General features: G+C 36.5%; 1 protein-coding gene across 1 annotated transcript in view; it reads right to left on the bottom strand.

Annotated features, from left to right (window-relative positions):
- The window catches only part of MMS22L (MMS22 like, DNA repair protein), a 99,723-nt gene that overhangs the window by 68,344 nt on the left and 12,556 nt on the right, over positions 1–18,823 (bottom strand). Inside the window, exons 8-11 of the mRNA XM_026059290.1 lie at positions 15,612–15,742; positions 10,082–10,195; positions 7,833–8,012; positions 1,661–1,723 (exon numbers count right to left, since the gene is read on the bottom strand). Of these exons, the coding sequence (XP_025915075.1) occupies positions 1,661–1,723; positions 7,833–8,012; positions 10,082–10,195; positions 15,612–15,742 (488 nt within the window). The remainder of the gene's footprint in view (positions 1–1,660; positions 1,724–7,832; positions 8,013–10,081; positions 10,196–15,611; positions 15,743–18,823) is intronic.

Raw genomic sequence — 18,823 nt, 5'->3', positions numbered from 1 at the left:
TGATGTCATCACTATAGTTTGAATGAATACACACAGGATACATATTCAAATATATACTGTGAAATCATTCAGAACAGAGTTAATCTTTCAATAAGCCAAAAGACCACATAACCAAAACAAAGAATATCTCCCCAACTATCAGGATGAAGAGGTAACTAAAACCAAACACGCTAACCCCACAAGTATTTATATAAACTAAAATATATTTGAAATTCAAGTCAGGGATAAGATAGATTTACCTTGTTAATTTCAGTGAAATGGCTCAGCATGACTCTGTTACATTTTCTAAATACAGACACTGAAGTATTTAAACATGAAATACATGAAGTATTAGACATGAAATCCTGAGACCACAGGCAGATCTATGTATGAACTTGGGGTAGATGTTTAAACAGATACCACTGCAAGATTTTCTTGGCAGAATACAATTATTAGAAATTTAGGCTAGTTAAAAAGTTGAGAGCTCCTCTTTAGATGAGAAAGATTTTCTTTCAAGCATCTTTGACATAATTGCTAACAACGCTGAAACTGGGGTATCAGTAACTATTTTTAAGAAAAAGTATTCTGAAAGTCGGTCTGCCTTCACTAAACCTCATGGGCCAAGAAAGTTTTTCCTCCTTCTTTTAAGAACCGTTTATCAAATTTTACAATTCTTTAAAGTTTATGTATAGCATGATTTTTCAATTTTTTAATATCCAGTCTATTGTTTCAACTATCCTAAAATTATTTTTATTAATAAAAAAATGTATTTTTAACAAGTACTGTTATTACTAACTCCAGCTTCAATCACAGCTTTTGCTAAAGCACAAGCAAGGCAGTAATGATAATAAAAAAGAACCCATTCCTATTCTGTTTTTAAGTATAGAATTTTGCAGGATTGTTTTTATTTCATGTGAGACCAAATACAAGAGCTAAACATGTTTATTCTCATTTTAAACACACACAAATTAAAGAAATTATTTTTATAGGTGTTGCTGTTACAGCAATTACAATTTGTACCATGCAACTTCAAAACAAATTTACAGAGCCGCAACATAACATATTTAAAAATGTGATGAACAGCATATTTAAAAGCACTTTAAAAGGAGGTCAGTTCTGACCTCTGGGCCATGAAGCATTGCATTAACAGTTCTGCAGAAAGAAAAATGATAAGGTATGAAATGAGTGCTCAGAAACTAGAACCTTATCAGTAAGAGTTTGATTCAAGCCTGTAAGACAAATTGCTCAGCAAGGCAAGTCACCTTCCCGCTGTGATGAGGATATAGCTGAATTTTCAATGCAACTGACTATCTCCCTCATCATGTCTTCTCAACTTGATATCTTTACATTCAGTATATGGTTTACATTTTCTAAGCATCCAGTTCTTATTCTGAATACATCTTGTCAGAGTAGCCATATACCTTTCCAGGATAATTATCTTTTTCCTTTATCTGACAATTTAGCATCAAGCGCAATCACTTTAAAGAAAGTGTAACTGCTAACAAGGAGGGAACTGTATACTGCCATAGTTCAGCTATATCAAGGATGATCATTCACCTGTGATAAAAACATTAGAATTCCAAAAATACACTTGTTAGTTGGACTCTGTTTCATGCACTGTCTTTTCCAAAAAGCATCCCTGACACTTTCTTGTTCATTATTTCTTCCTTTACACACTTACTTGAGCATCAATGGATTTTTTGAGGAGTTCTTCCACAAATTTCCAATTGGATTCCTTCTGTTTCTGAAAAATATTGATTATCARTATGAAATAGTATTTGTATTCTGCACAGAAATCATTATATAATGACATGAGAATAAGCAAGCAAGAGATTTCCAGAAATATTTAATTTCATGGCAGCATGTTGAAACCATCACTGAAAAGAGCTTTTCTATTTTAGGAATGCAACTGATATCTGTCCTAGTAATTAGGCCTCAAAAACAAATAAAAAGCCCTCCTTATGAAATAAAAAGTATGCTATTTTAACTGGCTTAAGCGACTCATTTTCAATCCCAACCTTCACTTTTTAGCAAAGAAGCAAAATATTCAGGCCTTTTTGATTAGTGTAAGCAAGAAGTATATCTTATAATTTCTTTCCTTAACATTCTCTAAAAAGGAAGAGATAAGGGAGAGAAGAGGGGTACTGTACAATCTCACTTTTCTCGTTCACCTTTTCAGTGAAAAGCTACTTCTAACTCTTTTTCCTTAGGCCAAACAATAAGGACTGTTTTGGTCAACTTAGTAAGGAGTTGGTCAGACAGTATTGCCCTACCTAGATAGAACAAAACAAAACAAAACAAAACAGGGTAAGTCAAATACGGCCCATAATTCATATTCTTCAGTTTGGAAAGGCAGATGACTATCCATTTGAATCAACTAGACCATTTCTTTAAAGTAATAAAGTTGCATGGCAAAATATATTAAAAGGAGAAAATATCTGTTTAGGCAAAGTGGGAAATAAAAGGGTAGAAGGTTTTGCAACTAAGACTATTTGCCAGAAAAAAAGTAAATAATAGGAGACCAAGCCAATGTACTTGCAATTCTTGGCTACACCTAGATCACTTAGGAGGACCAAAAAATCATCTCATACACACAGTTATGTATATAGCTTGTGTAGATAACTAATGTGTAGATGTAGTATTTAAATCCTTGTCCTGCCTTATTCATTCCCTCAGTTATCACAACTGTTGACACTTGTTAATTCTTCTGCAGATATCTGTCCTTTAAACATCTGTATAGAGCTTACAATGAAGAGCATTTTGTGCTTTGTTAATTGAAATATAACCACTTTCCAGCAGCAACACCATCATCCATGGTCTTCCTTTCCTACTGACTTTGCGATTCTGTGAGATTCCACACAGAATTCCAGAGAATATTCAGAGAATTTTAGAGATCAAAGATACTCTACGATTCACATAATATAGTTTGACTATTTAGTGGTTTTACAATTTTGCACTACAAAAAAGAAAATTCTGAACAACTGCTGATGGTAGCAGTCTGTTGACTGTTAGAACAAACAGAACAAATATACAAATATAGAACAAACAGAACAGAAAGGAAATAAAGGACAGATCTACAGAAAGTTACAGGAAAGCTGTGATTTCATGATACAGCAACTTCAGCAACATTACTTAAGGGGTTCCCGTTGCTTCCTCCTCATCCTGCCAGCTGCTCTTCCTGCCCTTGCAGCTGCAGCATGCCACTGCTCAGTTGTTCTGGTACTTCTGTTTGTGGAACCCAATGTGAACCAGATCAGTGAACTGACCCAGAGTTTTAAGAGAAAAAGAAAGGAGGAAAAAAGGGAGGTGGATCTCATCTAGGCCACATAATAGCTCCATAATTGTGCCAGAGCAGCTGAGGGTGCATCATGCCTAGAGCAGTAAACAGGAGTTCTTAAGTAGTTATTGATGCCAAGGTCCTTATATCATGAAACCACAGCTGAAGTCCTGTCAGAAGGAGAAACCCCTGCATCCAACAAGCAGCCAAGGAACACAGGTAGCAACTTCAGTAACGAACAGAATCCAGGAAGTGCATGATCAGTGTCCTTGGACAGTTCCAGCTGCTCAGTTTCATACATGGCCATTTCACATATGCCAGTTTCATACTTTGTCTCCTGTATTTTAGAGCTGGATGTTACAAGAATACCTGCATGGTCCTACTGCAAACTCCAGGTAAAGCTAATCAACTGCTCAAAGGCCAGGTACATCAGAGAGAAATAGATATTAGAGAGTCGTGCTAAATAGCTATGAAACTTCTGGATCAACTGGCCCAGAACATGGCTTTTAACACTCCCATAGCCAAAGGACACACCATTTATACAAAAGTGTTTAGAACCAAAATTTCAGTTCAGCTGCAGTATGCAGATCACCTTACAAGATCCTGGAGGAATCTAGGGCAAGCTCCTGACACCAACCATAACTGATGACAAGACTGCACCCATGTTCAATCCAAACGCAGGGAAAGAATGAAACCAACAACACGCTGCATTTTTTCTTTTAGCCTCAATTGTCTCTACCTTTTAAGAAATGTTTCATTCAAATTAGCTAAATTTACATTCTAACAGGATTCCCTGCTATACTGGCAACACAGCATGGCAACAGTTTAAAATCCATCCTTGTCAGATAATATGTAGAATCTACATATCTCACTCCAAACCTGCTGGCTTACTGTATACTTCCTCCACCCCCAAAGTCCTAAAACCAACAGAACTTGGAGACCTTACACAGTGTGTAAAAGTGCTGGAAAAGCCAAGAAGATGAGCTGAGATCCTCTGGATTGTCAGGAAAAAACTTTTGCAAAGACTTTAACTGCTGACTACCTGGAAGAGCCATACAAGGCTTCTCAGCTGGAAATCTGTGTTTGCATATCTTGCCAGGTAGCCATTTCAGATTATTCAAAGGCAAGAATTCTTTGCCCCAAGCAATTTTGCCTATATTTCCTTGTCCACAATATATTGAAATTGACCCCTGCAATGTTCAGAAGTAGGGATTTTTCTCATCAGGTCCCATTTGGTTTTTAAATGTACAAAACACGCTTTTCAGAATAGCATAGTGGGACCTGAATGTGGAGTTAGGGAAAATAAAAAAGACATGCACTGTACATCCTTCAGAAAGGTGTCTCCAGAAAAACTGGCCTAAATTTTCTAGTTAAAAAATGTTTTCATGTGTACAAAATATACATTTAATCTATATGAATCATTTCATATCTGAAATTATGTTATATGAGCTAACGGGGAAAAAATAAAAAGAAGCAGGTCTGAAACCTATTTAGAATTTTAAAAGCTTTCATAATAACCTCAAGGCCATGCAGTCCACATTAAAAAATTGAAAGTCTTCCACAGATGACATAGGCTTGGAGGCAATTTTTGCTACGGAGCACATGAATAACCATCATTACGACACATCACCCTCCCACTTCTGATCACAGTTAATTAAAAGAAAGTATATGTGTCATGAAGCCACCACATTATACTGTTTAACCAACAAGACAGGACTATGTTCAGCCCTGATGTAATTCCTGATGTAATTTATATCAGGGACTATTTTATCTTATTATGGTCAAAGAATGTTTGAGGCTGTAATTCAGGGGAAAAAAAAAATGAAGAAATGGTTACTGTCAACTATCAATGATAGGTTACATTCCTGTCATGTGTGAAGAGGCACTGTTGTTACTGACAGATTTTTTGTAGGCACACATGACAGTTAAGAGTGCTCAAAGAAGAGATCCCTGGACAAACTCACAAACACTCTCAAAAAAATGTGAACCACAGGGTAACAGTTTGAACGTAAAGAGTGCTGGAAACAAAGAGAAGTGTGCACAGGATGGTCTCATGATTTATAAATTTTGGCTTGGAAATTCTTTTCTCCTACTTGGACTCTAAGGAAAAAAATATTGTTTAATCTTGGGTAAGTAATTTTCTGTCACTGCATCTCAGATTTCTACTTTAAAATAAGAACAAGAATCTTTTTTCCATTCTATGTCTGTTTTGCTTATTTAAATAATATAGTGCCTGCCTGAAGCAAAAAATAATCTCTCAGGAGGCTACATACTATATATCACTAAGATAGACAGGGAAAAAACAATGATCAAAGTAAACAGGACATTTTGATTAGGGCACAAAACACAAGAAACCCAGGACAAATGTCTCAACGCTAGTTTCTGTGTTCAACCTAGGAATAACATTTTCTCTGCATCTAAGTTCCTGTAATAAGTGGGGAGTATAGCAACTCTATCTTCCCAATGCCCTTCCAAGATACAGAATGGCCTGTGGTCTCCCACATCGTAATGGGAAAAGAGCAAGGGAAGCTTGACATAACCTGCAGCATGACAACCAGATACAGTTTGCAGTTTTACATTGTTTAAATGTATAAGAAGTTGCTGCATTTTGCCATGCTGTTATTAGACAAGTCTGATGCATGTGGTAATAAGCAGCCTGTCATGGGATCCTAAAGGATCCATCAACCCTCAGCGAACAAAAGATTCCCTGCCCCTGAAGCACAGTGACAGAAGGATGAGAGTCCCACATGCACCAAGTCTTCTAGTCACCAAAAATGGTGAGGAGTTTTTCAGCTAAGTACTCAAGTATTGTGTTATAACACCTTCCCTAACCAATCTTTTTTTTTTTTGACAAATCAGCAAGTTTGCAAGATAAAAATCAATGAAAGCAATTCTTATTTTGATTAGAAAGTCTATTTTATTGAAAGCATTCAGAGAAGTTCAACATTTCAACACAGTTCATTCCTTCTCTGTTCATATATTAAAGCTTTTAAAAATCTAAAGATGAAACAGGGAAAAAAATTAAGCTATCAAATTGAGTTGATCAGATTTTTCCCTCTGCTTCCAGATCTGCAGTTCATAAACATTTCCAAGGTTTTAACTTTTCATCCTAATTCGGGGCAGGAAACATTTTTGAAATCTTGGTAAAGATTTCAACAGGGAAAGGGCATGACCTGTCCAATATTAGTATGCACTATTAAATTACAAATAGTGAAAGATACTTCACAAGAAAGTGCAATTAAGCCAAATTTTGAAGGAACCCTATATAGCTGATGCTTGGGAAACTGGAGATGATAGGAAATCAAGCTGAAACGTAAAGAAAGAACACAAAATGGTATAAAATTAAGACTGAAATGAGGCATTTCTGCAGTTAAGACAGAGAAGATAAAAGGATGGAAGAGAGCAAAACCAGATTCTCCCCAATGTTGAGAACACTTTATCAGACCAAAAAGCCCCTAACAAACTAGATCTCTGGGTCTTCAGCTATTTCTTTGGCATGATTAGTCTATGCTAATCATCACAGCTCCCTCTTCAGTCAATTAAGGAAAATTGGCAGCTTTCACGCCTCAAAATGGATGAATTGCCTCAGCAAGTTCCTATTTCCTTCCCAATTAATGATTAGAAACCTAAAACTAGGCAGGATTAATCTCAGAGTAAGAGACTGAAAGAAGGGTCAAGGTTTAGGTTACCCCAGAACTGCATAAATCAAATGGTATGGTAAGGTCCATGGAGGAATTTGATGCACCAATACCAAGTATGGCCTTACATAGATCTTGCAGACTTAGGAATGGCATGTGCAGGTCTGAACTAGGCACCTGTGTCCCTCACACAGTGCATAGAAATATTAAGTCCCTCACAGTGAGATTCACAGACAAGAACCTGATAATCATGGATTTGCCTAATCTAGCCATCCAGTCATCTAGAGGGAAAAGCTGAGGCCATCATCTAAAGGCAAATGTCTGGCAGCTCACTGCCAGAACATCCTAAACTGAAGCTTGAATTCAGCAGTTATTTAAGTGTCTAACAGCACTACATATCAACATAGGAAATTAAGCTATATACACATATACACACACCCCTCATCATGCCAAATGCCGTAAAAATGATGTAGAAAGCAATCAGACAGACTAGAATTTATCCAGAGCAGAGCTACCACTTTTAAAAAGGTGGCATAACAGCTATAGAGTCAGTGTTTGAGATTTATTCTTCATACAGTACAATCAAATGTGTTCGGTTCCTAAAACAACAAACTCAGTAAAGCATTCATGCTGCAGATGGACAATCTTAATACATAGGCCACACATCATTAAGTGTGCATGCCACTAACTAGTAGGGATTCTTCAAGTTTCTTTAAAACAGTAATCTTCTGAGTATGTGGTATATAACCAATATGTCGAGGGACTATATCCTGGAATACACTGAATTGTACAAAGCGCACCTTAATACCACCAATTTTAAAGGACCCTTTGTAACATGTATGTAAAAATTCTTCTATTGTTTTCAGCCAACAACCAAACAAATTCTGAGATCTAAATAAAACATAAAACTTTCAGATATTTAGAAAAAGCATACCCACCTTCTCATCTAGATTTCCATTACGGTCAAACTGGTAGAGTGATGCCAGATGTGTAATAATCCACCAGCTAAAACTCAATGGGTCTTTACACTGATTTGTTTCAAAAACAGACATCCTGTCAGAACTACTTGGTCTTTCAAAGATATTCTTTAGATTTTTGTTCACCGAGCTCCAGAAAGACTGCAGAAAATGGAAAAGTAAGTTGAAATGTGTTGAATAACAAAGACCATGTTAAAAATGTTCCCTACAATATTGTCCTATTGATAAATTTGCTTTTGCAGAGAACATGCAAGGTGACAGTCATTTAAAGAAAATAACAAACAACAATGTTCAGTACTACCACAGAAAACCTGAAGCCATTTTAGGATGCTGTCTCTCAAATGCCAGTAGAAAGCAGTGTGAAAGGACTAGCTCTGGTCACAAGGAAGAACATGATGTGATACTTTACAGGCACAATTAAGAGCAGATGGAATGATGCTGTACAGACAGGACTGTGTACCACCAACAGTTTGTACTTGCATTAGAGAGATTAAAGTTCTGTAATGAATATTGTTATAACAGATTTTTGCGAAAAGTCTTAGCCCCAGACTAACCTAACACCTGAGACAGTGACCCCTTAGATACAATTATTTCTCAGCATATGTAACTGTCTGCAGCCTACAAAGCATGTGATTAATGCTAAGAAACAGCATTGGGCAAAAAGAGATCTAGGCATTAATACTCATTTATAGTATTGAGAGAACAATCTAATCACAAATATAAATATGATCTTTTCTTTATGGTAGTGAACAATTTGCAGCTTCTACCATGGCCAATTATCAGTAGGGAAAGATGATAGTTAAGAGAATAAGTCTGCAAGAGAGCTGACTAAGGTTCACATTCCCTGCTTTGTTTCAAGTCAGTCTGTTACAGCACTGTCAAATTGATTAGATCTCTTTGGCTCAGATCCCTATCTATACCATAATATTACTTCTCACAGCCTGTGCCTATCTTGCCTAATTATACAGAACCTTTGGGGGACTTCCTTGCACTTATGTATCGCCTGCCTTCACCTAGCTGGGTCCTGATCCTGACTTAGGCTTTAAGGTGCTAGTGCCATGCAAACAATTAACACTAGCAAGGAAGTCTCATTTTTGTTTTCCCCCTTTACATCTGTTGCCATTAACGAGTAAATAGCTATCAGTGCACATACTCAACTGTGAAGTACTTTGTTCTACACTAACTAAATGGTACTTGTTGCACAGATGGCTGCTTTGTTTTTTATAAAGATTGTTTCAGAAAGTTTTCAAAGAATGTTGCCACTTCTTAATATGCATTCAGAGAAACATCAGCTCAATTCTCAGCAGCAGTCAAAAAAGAAAAATCAAAACACGAGAAATTATTAGCAAAGGAAAAGAACAAAACAGAAAACATCATTATTCAGTATATAAAAATCACACAGCCACATAGCTCACACTTTGGATCTTGTGTTCAGTCCTGGTACTCTGACATTTGAAAAAGGATGTAGAAAGGATGAGAAAGGTACAGAGAAGGGCAACAAGTATAACCACAGGTGTGGAATGGCTGCTGTAAAAGGAATGACTGAATACAGTAAGACTTCTCAGTCTAGAAAAGAGAAAACTGAAGGTAGGAGATATCAGAGAAAACCTGAAGAGGCATATAAAATCAAGTTGGTATAATGAAGCAGAGTAGGAAATGACTGATACTTCCAAAAAAAGTATAAGGAGGCATCAAATGAAACCAGCAGGTACAAATTTCAGAAACAAAACCAGGTTGTTCTTATATAGTTAGTTAAGTTATGGATGCCAAAGACAGCAAGATGTGCTAGATGAATCGTTGGTCTGACCATTCTTGTACTTCTGATATCTGACGATGAATTTTCACATAACATAATTCATAAACTGCAAATAAAAACAAGGGTAAAGATGCTTTCTTTTCTTTTTTATCCCATAATACAACTTACACAGCCCGTTCCTTCACTTTGTTTTCCTTAGCACAAGGAGCACTCCTTGTCAGTGGCCTAGGTCATAACTAAACAGTAAGCTGTGAAGCTGGAGTCAGGACCTGCGCATTCAAACATGTGGCATAAAGCCTCATATTTAGCACGCAGCCCTCTTAAAGCCTGCAAAAATGAAGTTCAGCTTTATCATCAGATATACAAACTAGTGCATTCATGGCATTCTGAGGACATTTGGCCACTGCACTGTATATGTAACACGTATGCCTATGTAACAGTATTCTTCCATTACCTCTGTGTGAGACCCTTTATTTCTATGATCCAGCAGCTGAATAAGTAGAATCCATAATTCTTTAATGCAGGTACAGGGGTAATGGTGACTAGTAAGAGCTTCAGAAGGTCTCACCTGAAAGAGAATATGCAATCCCATTATTCAGAGAAGTGGCGTTTCTGAAATTGCATTTTATGTACCAATATTTCCTCTTTTTTTTTTTTTTTCCAGTTAAATAATATATCCAAAATTACGGACTAGTACATTATCCCATTAACTTCCAAAAATACATCCCTCATGCAACAAAGACTTTGTTTCATAATTTAACATATCTTATAGGTTGTTCTATTTCTTAGTTTTTTCCGAGCCACATTCAAATATTATTTAATCAAATGAAAATGGGTTTCTGAGGCCTAAATGAAATGGAATTGCAATAAATACTGATTCATTGTCTGACAGTGGGGAAAAGAGAAAATGATTGATTAGAGTTTCTTGATGTTCTTGGGAAGATAAGAAAAAGATTTCAAATGATTTAATAGCTATTATTGTTGTTATTTTTAACTCAAAAAACCTTAATGACTAGGCATAATGCTAGTGGAATATGTTTTTGTTGGCAAGAGGATGTTAATGTTCCTACAACATTTCACTAAATCTGCTTTTCGGTAAATTTACTGCAAGGCATTCTTTTAATATGCAGAAAACAACATATTTCAAGTCATGTACGTTATTTGATTACTATTCCATATTTAACAAAATTCACTCCTAGACTGATGAATTTCAAATGCAAAGTAGTCTTCTTGTGATTCATCTTTCAGTTTTACATTCCCTGAATTGTGAAACAAAACAAGCAAAACAGCAAGCAGACAGCAGAAATGTAATAAGAAAAGAGGTAAGAGAAAGCATCTTATACTCAATTTATCCCACAAATTTGGGATATTTCTCCCAATTCTAGGGAACTAAAAGTCAGTAGTCCAAGTCTGAGTAATGAACCTAAACCCCTCTAAAGCCAAGAAAGAAATGGTCACCTAGAGAGAACAATTATCTTTCTTATTGCAGGAGGAAGAACTGTTGCTATCCTCCTCTGAAAATAAAGGGAGCCTAGGGTGACTAATTTAGATGACTCATAGACACCTAAATCTGATTAGATGAATCCTGTATTTTTATATCCTCCTGTTCTTCCTGATCCATTCACACACTACTATTCTTACAGAACACTGGCACTTAAAATCATTTCTGAATTTGGAAGCCTGACAGCATAAATTAAAAATTCATTCAAAACATGCATTGACAATAACAGCAGCAGCTGTGTGAAAGAGACAATACAGAAGTGGGAGCGGATGACTAAAAAGCACACTCTCACAATTAGAACAAGTATATCAACAACAGTTTCAACTCCTGCTTCAAATCTGTGTAATATTTATAAGGATACAGACCTTTTATTTATTGTCCACCTTTAGCGTATACGCTTACAACTACTGTTTTCATACAGCTCCAAATTAAGTTTATATACTGTAACATGTAGTACAGTTATAGTACTGCTATTCATGTTTATGAATGTATATGTATTTACATACATACATAAATAAATGTGACACATTATTTATTTTTCTCTCTTTATAAAGAATCCTGCTGACCCTATGAAATCGCCAGGGTGGATCCAGTGTTGATGTAAAAAACTCATGAGGTCAAGACTGAAGTTCTTAAAATAATTCTGTTATTCATGTTCCATGTATGCTATTTAGAATTATGCACATGCCTATGCCTCCTCATGCTTCCAGTTAAAGTTCTATTATAGGAATCTCTCAAAAACCTGAATTAATCTTATGTAAACATTAGCACCAGAATAAAACTCAAAAGTGACCACTAAAGTCTAATGAAATATTCATTATTTAACTGTTGACTTCCCAAAGCTGAAGCAGCCTCAAAAATACTCTAGCTATAATTCACCAAAGAGCACAACAGATCCCTCAAGAAGGAGCAGTCTCCTTATTGCAGAGGCACTAAAACACTGGGGGATTTTATGGAAGTATTAGGTATGCAAACTATCTTACAGTCAAAGCTTCAGACCTGTTGCGTGGAATGCCAGTTGCTGCAACATCCAAGTTTCTTCATCTACCACTTGCAGATAATCCAAATGTTCTCTATCTTGTGCTTGAGAGGTCTGTAATTATTGCTAACACAGGACAAGGAAAGAGACTGAGAAGCAGGCACCACTGCAGGTCTAGCCATCAACTCAATGCTAAGATGATATGAGAAGCAATGACTTTATTCACTTGATGGCCAGAGTGTGAAAGGCCACAGGTGGTACCTGGGATGCATGAGTATGTGACACAACAGTCAGAGGCAAAGCTGCATTGTAATGAGTTATAGCTGTTACAGCGTTCTGTTCTTTGGAATATACCTTCTTGCTGGACTACAAATCTTTGCCTATGAATTCCACTGTCTGCAGTGGGATGAGGGATAATTCATTAGAAAGTCTAAAAAGTAAAGCAGCAGAAGAAAGCGTATTTCAGGCTTGCAACTGTCTCCTATTATTATCTACCTTCTTTTCTTAGCTGTGAGGCTCCGTTAGGAAGAACGTTGCCAGCAGGTTGAGCAAGGTGATCCTCCCCCTCTACTCAGCACTAGTGAGGCCACATCTGGAGTACTGTGTCCAGTGTTGGGCTCCACAATACAAGAGACAGAGTGAAGGGCTATTAAGATCATTAAGGGCATCTCTCCTATGAGGAAAGGCTGAGAGAGCTGGGACTCATCAGCCTGGAGAAGGGAAGACTGAAGGGGGATCTTATCAGTGTGTATAAATATCTGAAGGGAGGGTGTAAAGAGGACGGGGTCAGACTCTTCTCAGTGGTGCCCAGTGACAGGACGAGAGGCAAGGGGCACAAACTGAAAGCAAGCTCTGTCTGAACATAAGGAAAAACTTCTTCTTTACAAGTGGGCATTTTGGAAAAACTCTCAAAGCCATTGAGAGGCCAAATGACAACATCTTGTACTTGTAGTGGTTGGTCCCACAATAAATTAGGTATTTTGGTACATGAAAGTATAGGCCTTGAACACGCAAGATGCAATAACCGAAATGTATCTATAGTGAATCCAAGACAATATACAGACTCAAGTCTCTCCAGATTTAGATAGAATAAAGACTACCAAAATACAGAAATCTGAATTCCCAACTACCTTATTTACTGCTGTTAAATAAAAACCACACTGCTACTTCTCTTTCAGTATGCTATCCTAAGATGGAACCCTGAAGAAGGCTGGGAAAGAGAGTAGGAAGAAGTAAGGAATAGAAATAGATACCATAACCCAGTGCTGATTAGGTCCAACAACAATTTTATTCACTGCTAGGGAGAGAAAATGAAGTTTCATAAACTGAATCTGAAAGTTTTTGATGGAAGGTAGGAGGAATCCACCCTGCACATACGGAAACCCAGTTTCTTAAAATATTTTGAGGACAGATGTGAATGTTTTCCTACTCTCCTGGAACCATAAGTAACTCTGCAGGGGCTGAGTACTTTTTTTTTTTTTTTTTAAACCCTCCCAAATGAAGCAAAAGATTATGTGGCATTTGCCAAATCCCTTTCAGAAGAGTTGCCTACCTCACCTTTGGTAATGGAGTAGGCAATTCCAAATGGCAATGGGGAGTTACAGATATCAAGTGCTTTTGGGACTGTTCTTGAATCTTCACACCTTCAAAATCCAAAGTTTGAGTGGCGTGGATCTGCAAATGCCACTTTCTCATCTGGTGAAAAAGACAACGCTTTCAAAGCAGAGAAAGTAATGGAATTAACATGACATTTGATCTCTGAAGAAGAGTTCTCAAGCATGGGTCTGACCAAATGTGGCACCTAAAACCTGAGGAAGCATAAGGTCTATTTCATGATGAATGAGCTGTTATGATCTTCTACAACAAGATAGCAGGATCTCTTCTACACGAGATTTGAGTGCAGTACCTGTTCAGGATAGAGTGTGGCTAGTAGTATCTGAGCAAGACACCATACAGATATTGGTTAGACAGAGGATAACTGAAACTTTGTTTTGTTCAGAGATGGTCTGCAATTCCCCTTGTGACATCCTGAGCTGAGTATCTCAGTAAGAATGGGATTAGAAAAGAAATCATAATGACTATAACCTCAAATTGTGGCACAGTGAGGCAATACAGCTCTGGTGACAGGATGTGATGCTGAAAATAGCAAAGAGGATTCCCAAGGATGTATATTTCTCTGCCAAATACATCTCAGACCACAATGGGCTCAGTCCATGATTGCAGGGCATTATTTTCATCACTAGATCATAGCAATGAATGCCTACGAGAGGAGGCATCAGCTTGAAGAAGGATTATTCAGCTTCAGTCCAAGCTACACTTCAGAAATGAACCTCAAATAGATCTAGCTCAAGATATGGGGCCCAACCCTTACGAGACAGAAGAAAAAGTAGCAACGAAACAATCTTTTCTTTCTCTCTCTCTCTCTGTCTCTGTCTCATATAGCTCTGTGCAAGTAGGGCGAATTTCAATTTAGCATCCGACACTTCAAAGCCTGCCATCAAGCACAGTGGTCAACACATACTACTTGAATCTTGCTTTATAAAAGCTACTCTCTTCCTATTTGCCTTTTGAGGGGGGAGGAGGTTGCAGTATTATGTGAAAATTTACTAGATCAAAACCAATTTAAAAAGATAAAAGAATTCTGCCTGAAGAGACTGTTTAAAAGAACAGTTCTCAGATGCTACCACAGCTGTTGTCTTTCCGTAAAGAGTAATAGGAAAGAAAGAGGGACTCCACTTTTCATATCTTTGTACCTGGAAAATATAAATTATACAGTGGTCATTGCTAGTTATTCTTAGAGTCTACTCCTGAATTCACAGATCACACATACACATCTAAAGCAGGTTTCACAATGACAGAGTCAAAGAAGATTGCACAGCTCTTTTACTAGCTGATATATGAAGCTATTATGACTTTCTGGTTTTGGATTGCTCAAGACAAGCAAGAAAAACATTGCAGCCAGAGTAGGAAAAAAAGAAAGAAAAACATTAAGAAAAAAAAAGGTTTTCCCTTGACAAATGTAACAGAAAAGACGCACTATAATAGAAAGATGCGGTTGCTGAAACAGGAGCAGTGTAACTATAAAATGTAATATGACATTCTATAAGTGTCCAGTTAGCTTAATGCCAATATTACAATAACTCTCTTTTTGTTCCTGTTGAGAGAGTTTGAAAAGACTTTTTTTTCATCTGTGGCTCTAAACCTTTTAGACTGTGCCATGTTTGGCACGAAACCTGGAACACTGAACTTATGAAATGTGGCACACTTCTGTTCTGTACACAGTGCATTTCAATATTACTCTCTCATTCAACTGCCAGATGGTCATGAATAAATATAACACAATTTGAGCTCCTAACAAATAACACTCTTTAAAACATGGAGATACTAAGCCACACATAACATTTAAAACTTAGCAGTAAGAAGTCATCTATGCATGGGTACAGCACCTAATGTGGTTCTCAATAGAAGCATCTAATTTGTCCTATATATAAAGAAAAAATTTACCTTTATATACTTATTGATGGATATGCTTATTAAATCACATATGAGATTTCCACAGTGTGTTTCAAATAAACTGATACTGGTTAAATTCTCTCCAGTTAGATTCATGAAATGGTTAGCATATACCACTTGTCCTAAAACACAAAAGAAAATTAGATCTATTTAGTCCTGGCCATGCTTCCAGGAATACAAAGACAGATTTTTTTTTCTATACTGTATATCATAGAATAGGTTTGTTGAGCTATATGTAGTTTTCATTTACAAACTCATTTGAGAAAGTTCATCCATTCTAAATTCAAACTAGTGCCTTCATTATTACACAGCAATTTGATATTGTTCTGGTTGACAGTAAAGTGGTTTGGCATTTCACAGCCTTTTATTGGCACAGCCTTTGCAGGGGAATAAAAATTTATTTATCTGCAAATTCCTTTGTCACATGCCAGTGCGCATGTTCTGAAATCATGACATGTTTTACAGATATGCAAGTTGATGACAAACAATTCCAGAGAGGTCTAACACTTTCCTTGAGATGTGTTGATGTAAAAAGCTGGCATGATCATATTCTAACTTGAGCATTTGTAGACATTAACACAGATAACATGGTAAAGTTAAGAGGCTGTAAGATCGTATCTCACTAGCTTTCCAACAGTACAACTCCCTTGACATCAGTGGAACAGAAGATATGCAGACCGAGCCTCTGTTTTATTCCTGGAAATGTAGGGTGAAGCTCTGAGCCCACTATCCTGCCACTGATTTCAGCAGCGTGAAGTTTTCACTCAGCAGGCTCTATGGAATGAGATGAAAGCTTAAGAAATTCTACAAGGCATACAGAATATAAGACAAAATAATACATGCAGACTGACTAATGTCTCGACTAGTGAATTTTGTTGTCAAAAAGCACAAGTTTTCTCTTATGAAAAAGGATTACTATATTACTACTCAGAATTTGATCTAAAAATAAATACTAAATTTTGGAGGAGAAAACCTCTACCTCTTTATGGAGAAATTCTGAATATTCAATGCAAGATTCATGCCGAGAATGCAAATTCACTTAAAATTTTTTTAAAATCTTTGTCAATTTTCTTAGGCAAAAATGGGAAAATCACAGGGGCAAGAAGAAAACTAACAACCACTTAATTTCAATAGTAAATCATAACGCTTTTCATCATCTTCCAAACCATGCTATTTTTACACATTCCCTCTACAAGCTCAAATTTTTAGAAGGACCTTGCCTTTCAAGTACTCTGTAAGGCACACTGTACATGTTTGGCATTATACGAATGTTAAAATAGCTATAACCCTCATAGCCTCAAAACAGTCTCAAAATACATCTATTTTTCTCTCTGCTAAGGAAAGCATCTGTCTCAATACAGTGCTAAATTTTGTGGGTCCTATAAATAAGAAGTCTGTTTTTGAAACACTGAATTCATAACTAAACTATTGAACAAAATTCTAGAAAAACTGAAGGATTTCTGAATGCAGTGAATAATGAATCAAGCAGGAGTACTCAGCTGTTGAAATGAATAGGAAATTTGTAATTAATTTAAACTGAAGTTATGTTACTCTCAAGCAAAGCAAATAAACAAATAGATATATTATTCTGGTTTTGTATGTTCATTTAAAAAACAGATTCAAACACTTAAACATTCATCATTTAGGATAGTACAGAAGTTAACTTTATATTATCCCAAGTTCATATAAATTTTATTATAAATATTTTGTGAAAAAATATAATATTCTCTTTCAATTACATTTTGGACAATGACAGAATGCTTTGCTTTGACTAAATTCTGCCATCTTTTCTCACCTTTTTCAATGGGTTCAATTCATTTGAGAGATTGGTAGAACTACTTAACGAACTACTAGAATGGCGACACTATAGTCTTAGCTTTAATATGTTTTCTACCCAACTTCTCTATAACATCCAAGCAAAATTTTGCAACCCTGTGCTGATTTGTGTTTTGAATATGTTCATGCTTATGTGATTGTGCGTACGAATCGAAGCACAGCTCTGGATTAAAACTGTCCACTCTCTGATAAAGAAAAAGGAAAGACCATGTGAGAGCCAACAGTCTTCCCATCCTTCTCCAAAAGCCTCAAAAAAGAGAACAGGTCCATCCTGCGATCCATCCACAATGGATCATAAAAGAAACTTAGAATAAAGTTTTATAGAGAAAAGAGCCAATCCACATGCTATCCAGAAACAGATGTGCAGAAACAGTGAAGACATTAATCTGAGCAAGACTGTTTTGTGACAGCACTCAAAAGTGGACCAATATTAATCCAAGAGTTCAGATTCAATACCAGTTACCTGGACTAGACGTCTAATACAGTGTACTCTAGATAGACCTCAATGTTACTCCAACTGTTGCAATTTCTATACAGAACTTGTATAAGTGATTTATAATAATGTGGGGTTTTGGTGTAATGCAACACAATGATTACAGAAGAAAACATTCTTTTGTGATTTATTTTGCTGACAAGGAAATGAACAATACATAAAGAGTTCTGAAAAGGCAAAAATTGTTCTCGTCTGTATTTTAACAATTCTTCTCTAACAAACTGAACTGCTTTGAAGTTGGGTTCTTCAACTGCATCCTATGACCTTTTTTGTTCAGCTGCTTTGAACAGCTTACTCATATCAATCTATTCCTTGCCCTTTTAAAATCCATTAAAAAAAATAGTCTCGCCTTGCCCTTTTCTTGCTGTATTTTTAAAAACTCCTCTGACCGAGTCTTTGCCCAGTATCATCTTAATGTCATATATGGTTAGCAATGTGGATTCTCTATTTAAAATCTTCACAAAACCTTCTCAGGGAGTCTAATAATGAAAGAGGAATCATGTACTCTGACTAGAAGAATATTTCTCCTTTTGATGTTCTGACTCTCAAGAGAGCCTGTGTCTGAGATTCTTAGTTCTGGCCCATCCCTGGACACTTTTCCTACATTGTTTGCATCAAATTGCTGTGCACTATCACACATTCCAGATCTCTGCAAATGCATTTTTGTTTGTCAAACATATATTATTATTAAATATTTAGTCTGTTGCAAGCACCAGTTGAGAAAGAACTTTGTAATATTAGTCAACTTTTGATAGAACAAATTCCCAATACTATTTCATTTAATGCAAAACTATATTAAGGAAGGTTTAATCATAGAGGTGTACTACACAGTGAAACCCAGATGCACAGGCCAAACTATGTGGTAAGGTTTGCA

This window comes from Apteryx rowi, unplaced genomic scaffold (assembly GCF_003343035.1).
Source record: "Apteryx rowi isolate R43461 unplaced genomic scaffold, aptRow1 scaffold_155, whole genome shotgun sequence".
NCBI lineage: Eukaryota > Metazoa > Chordata > Aves > Apterygiformes > Apterygidae > Apteryx > Apteryx rowi.
The sequence above is the reverse complement of the archived record's forward strand: the minus strand, read 5'-3'. Positions and strand labels throughout refer to the sequence as shown.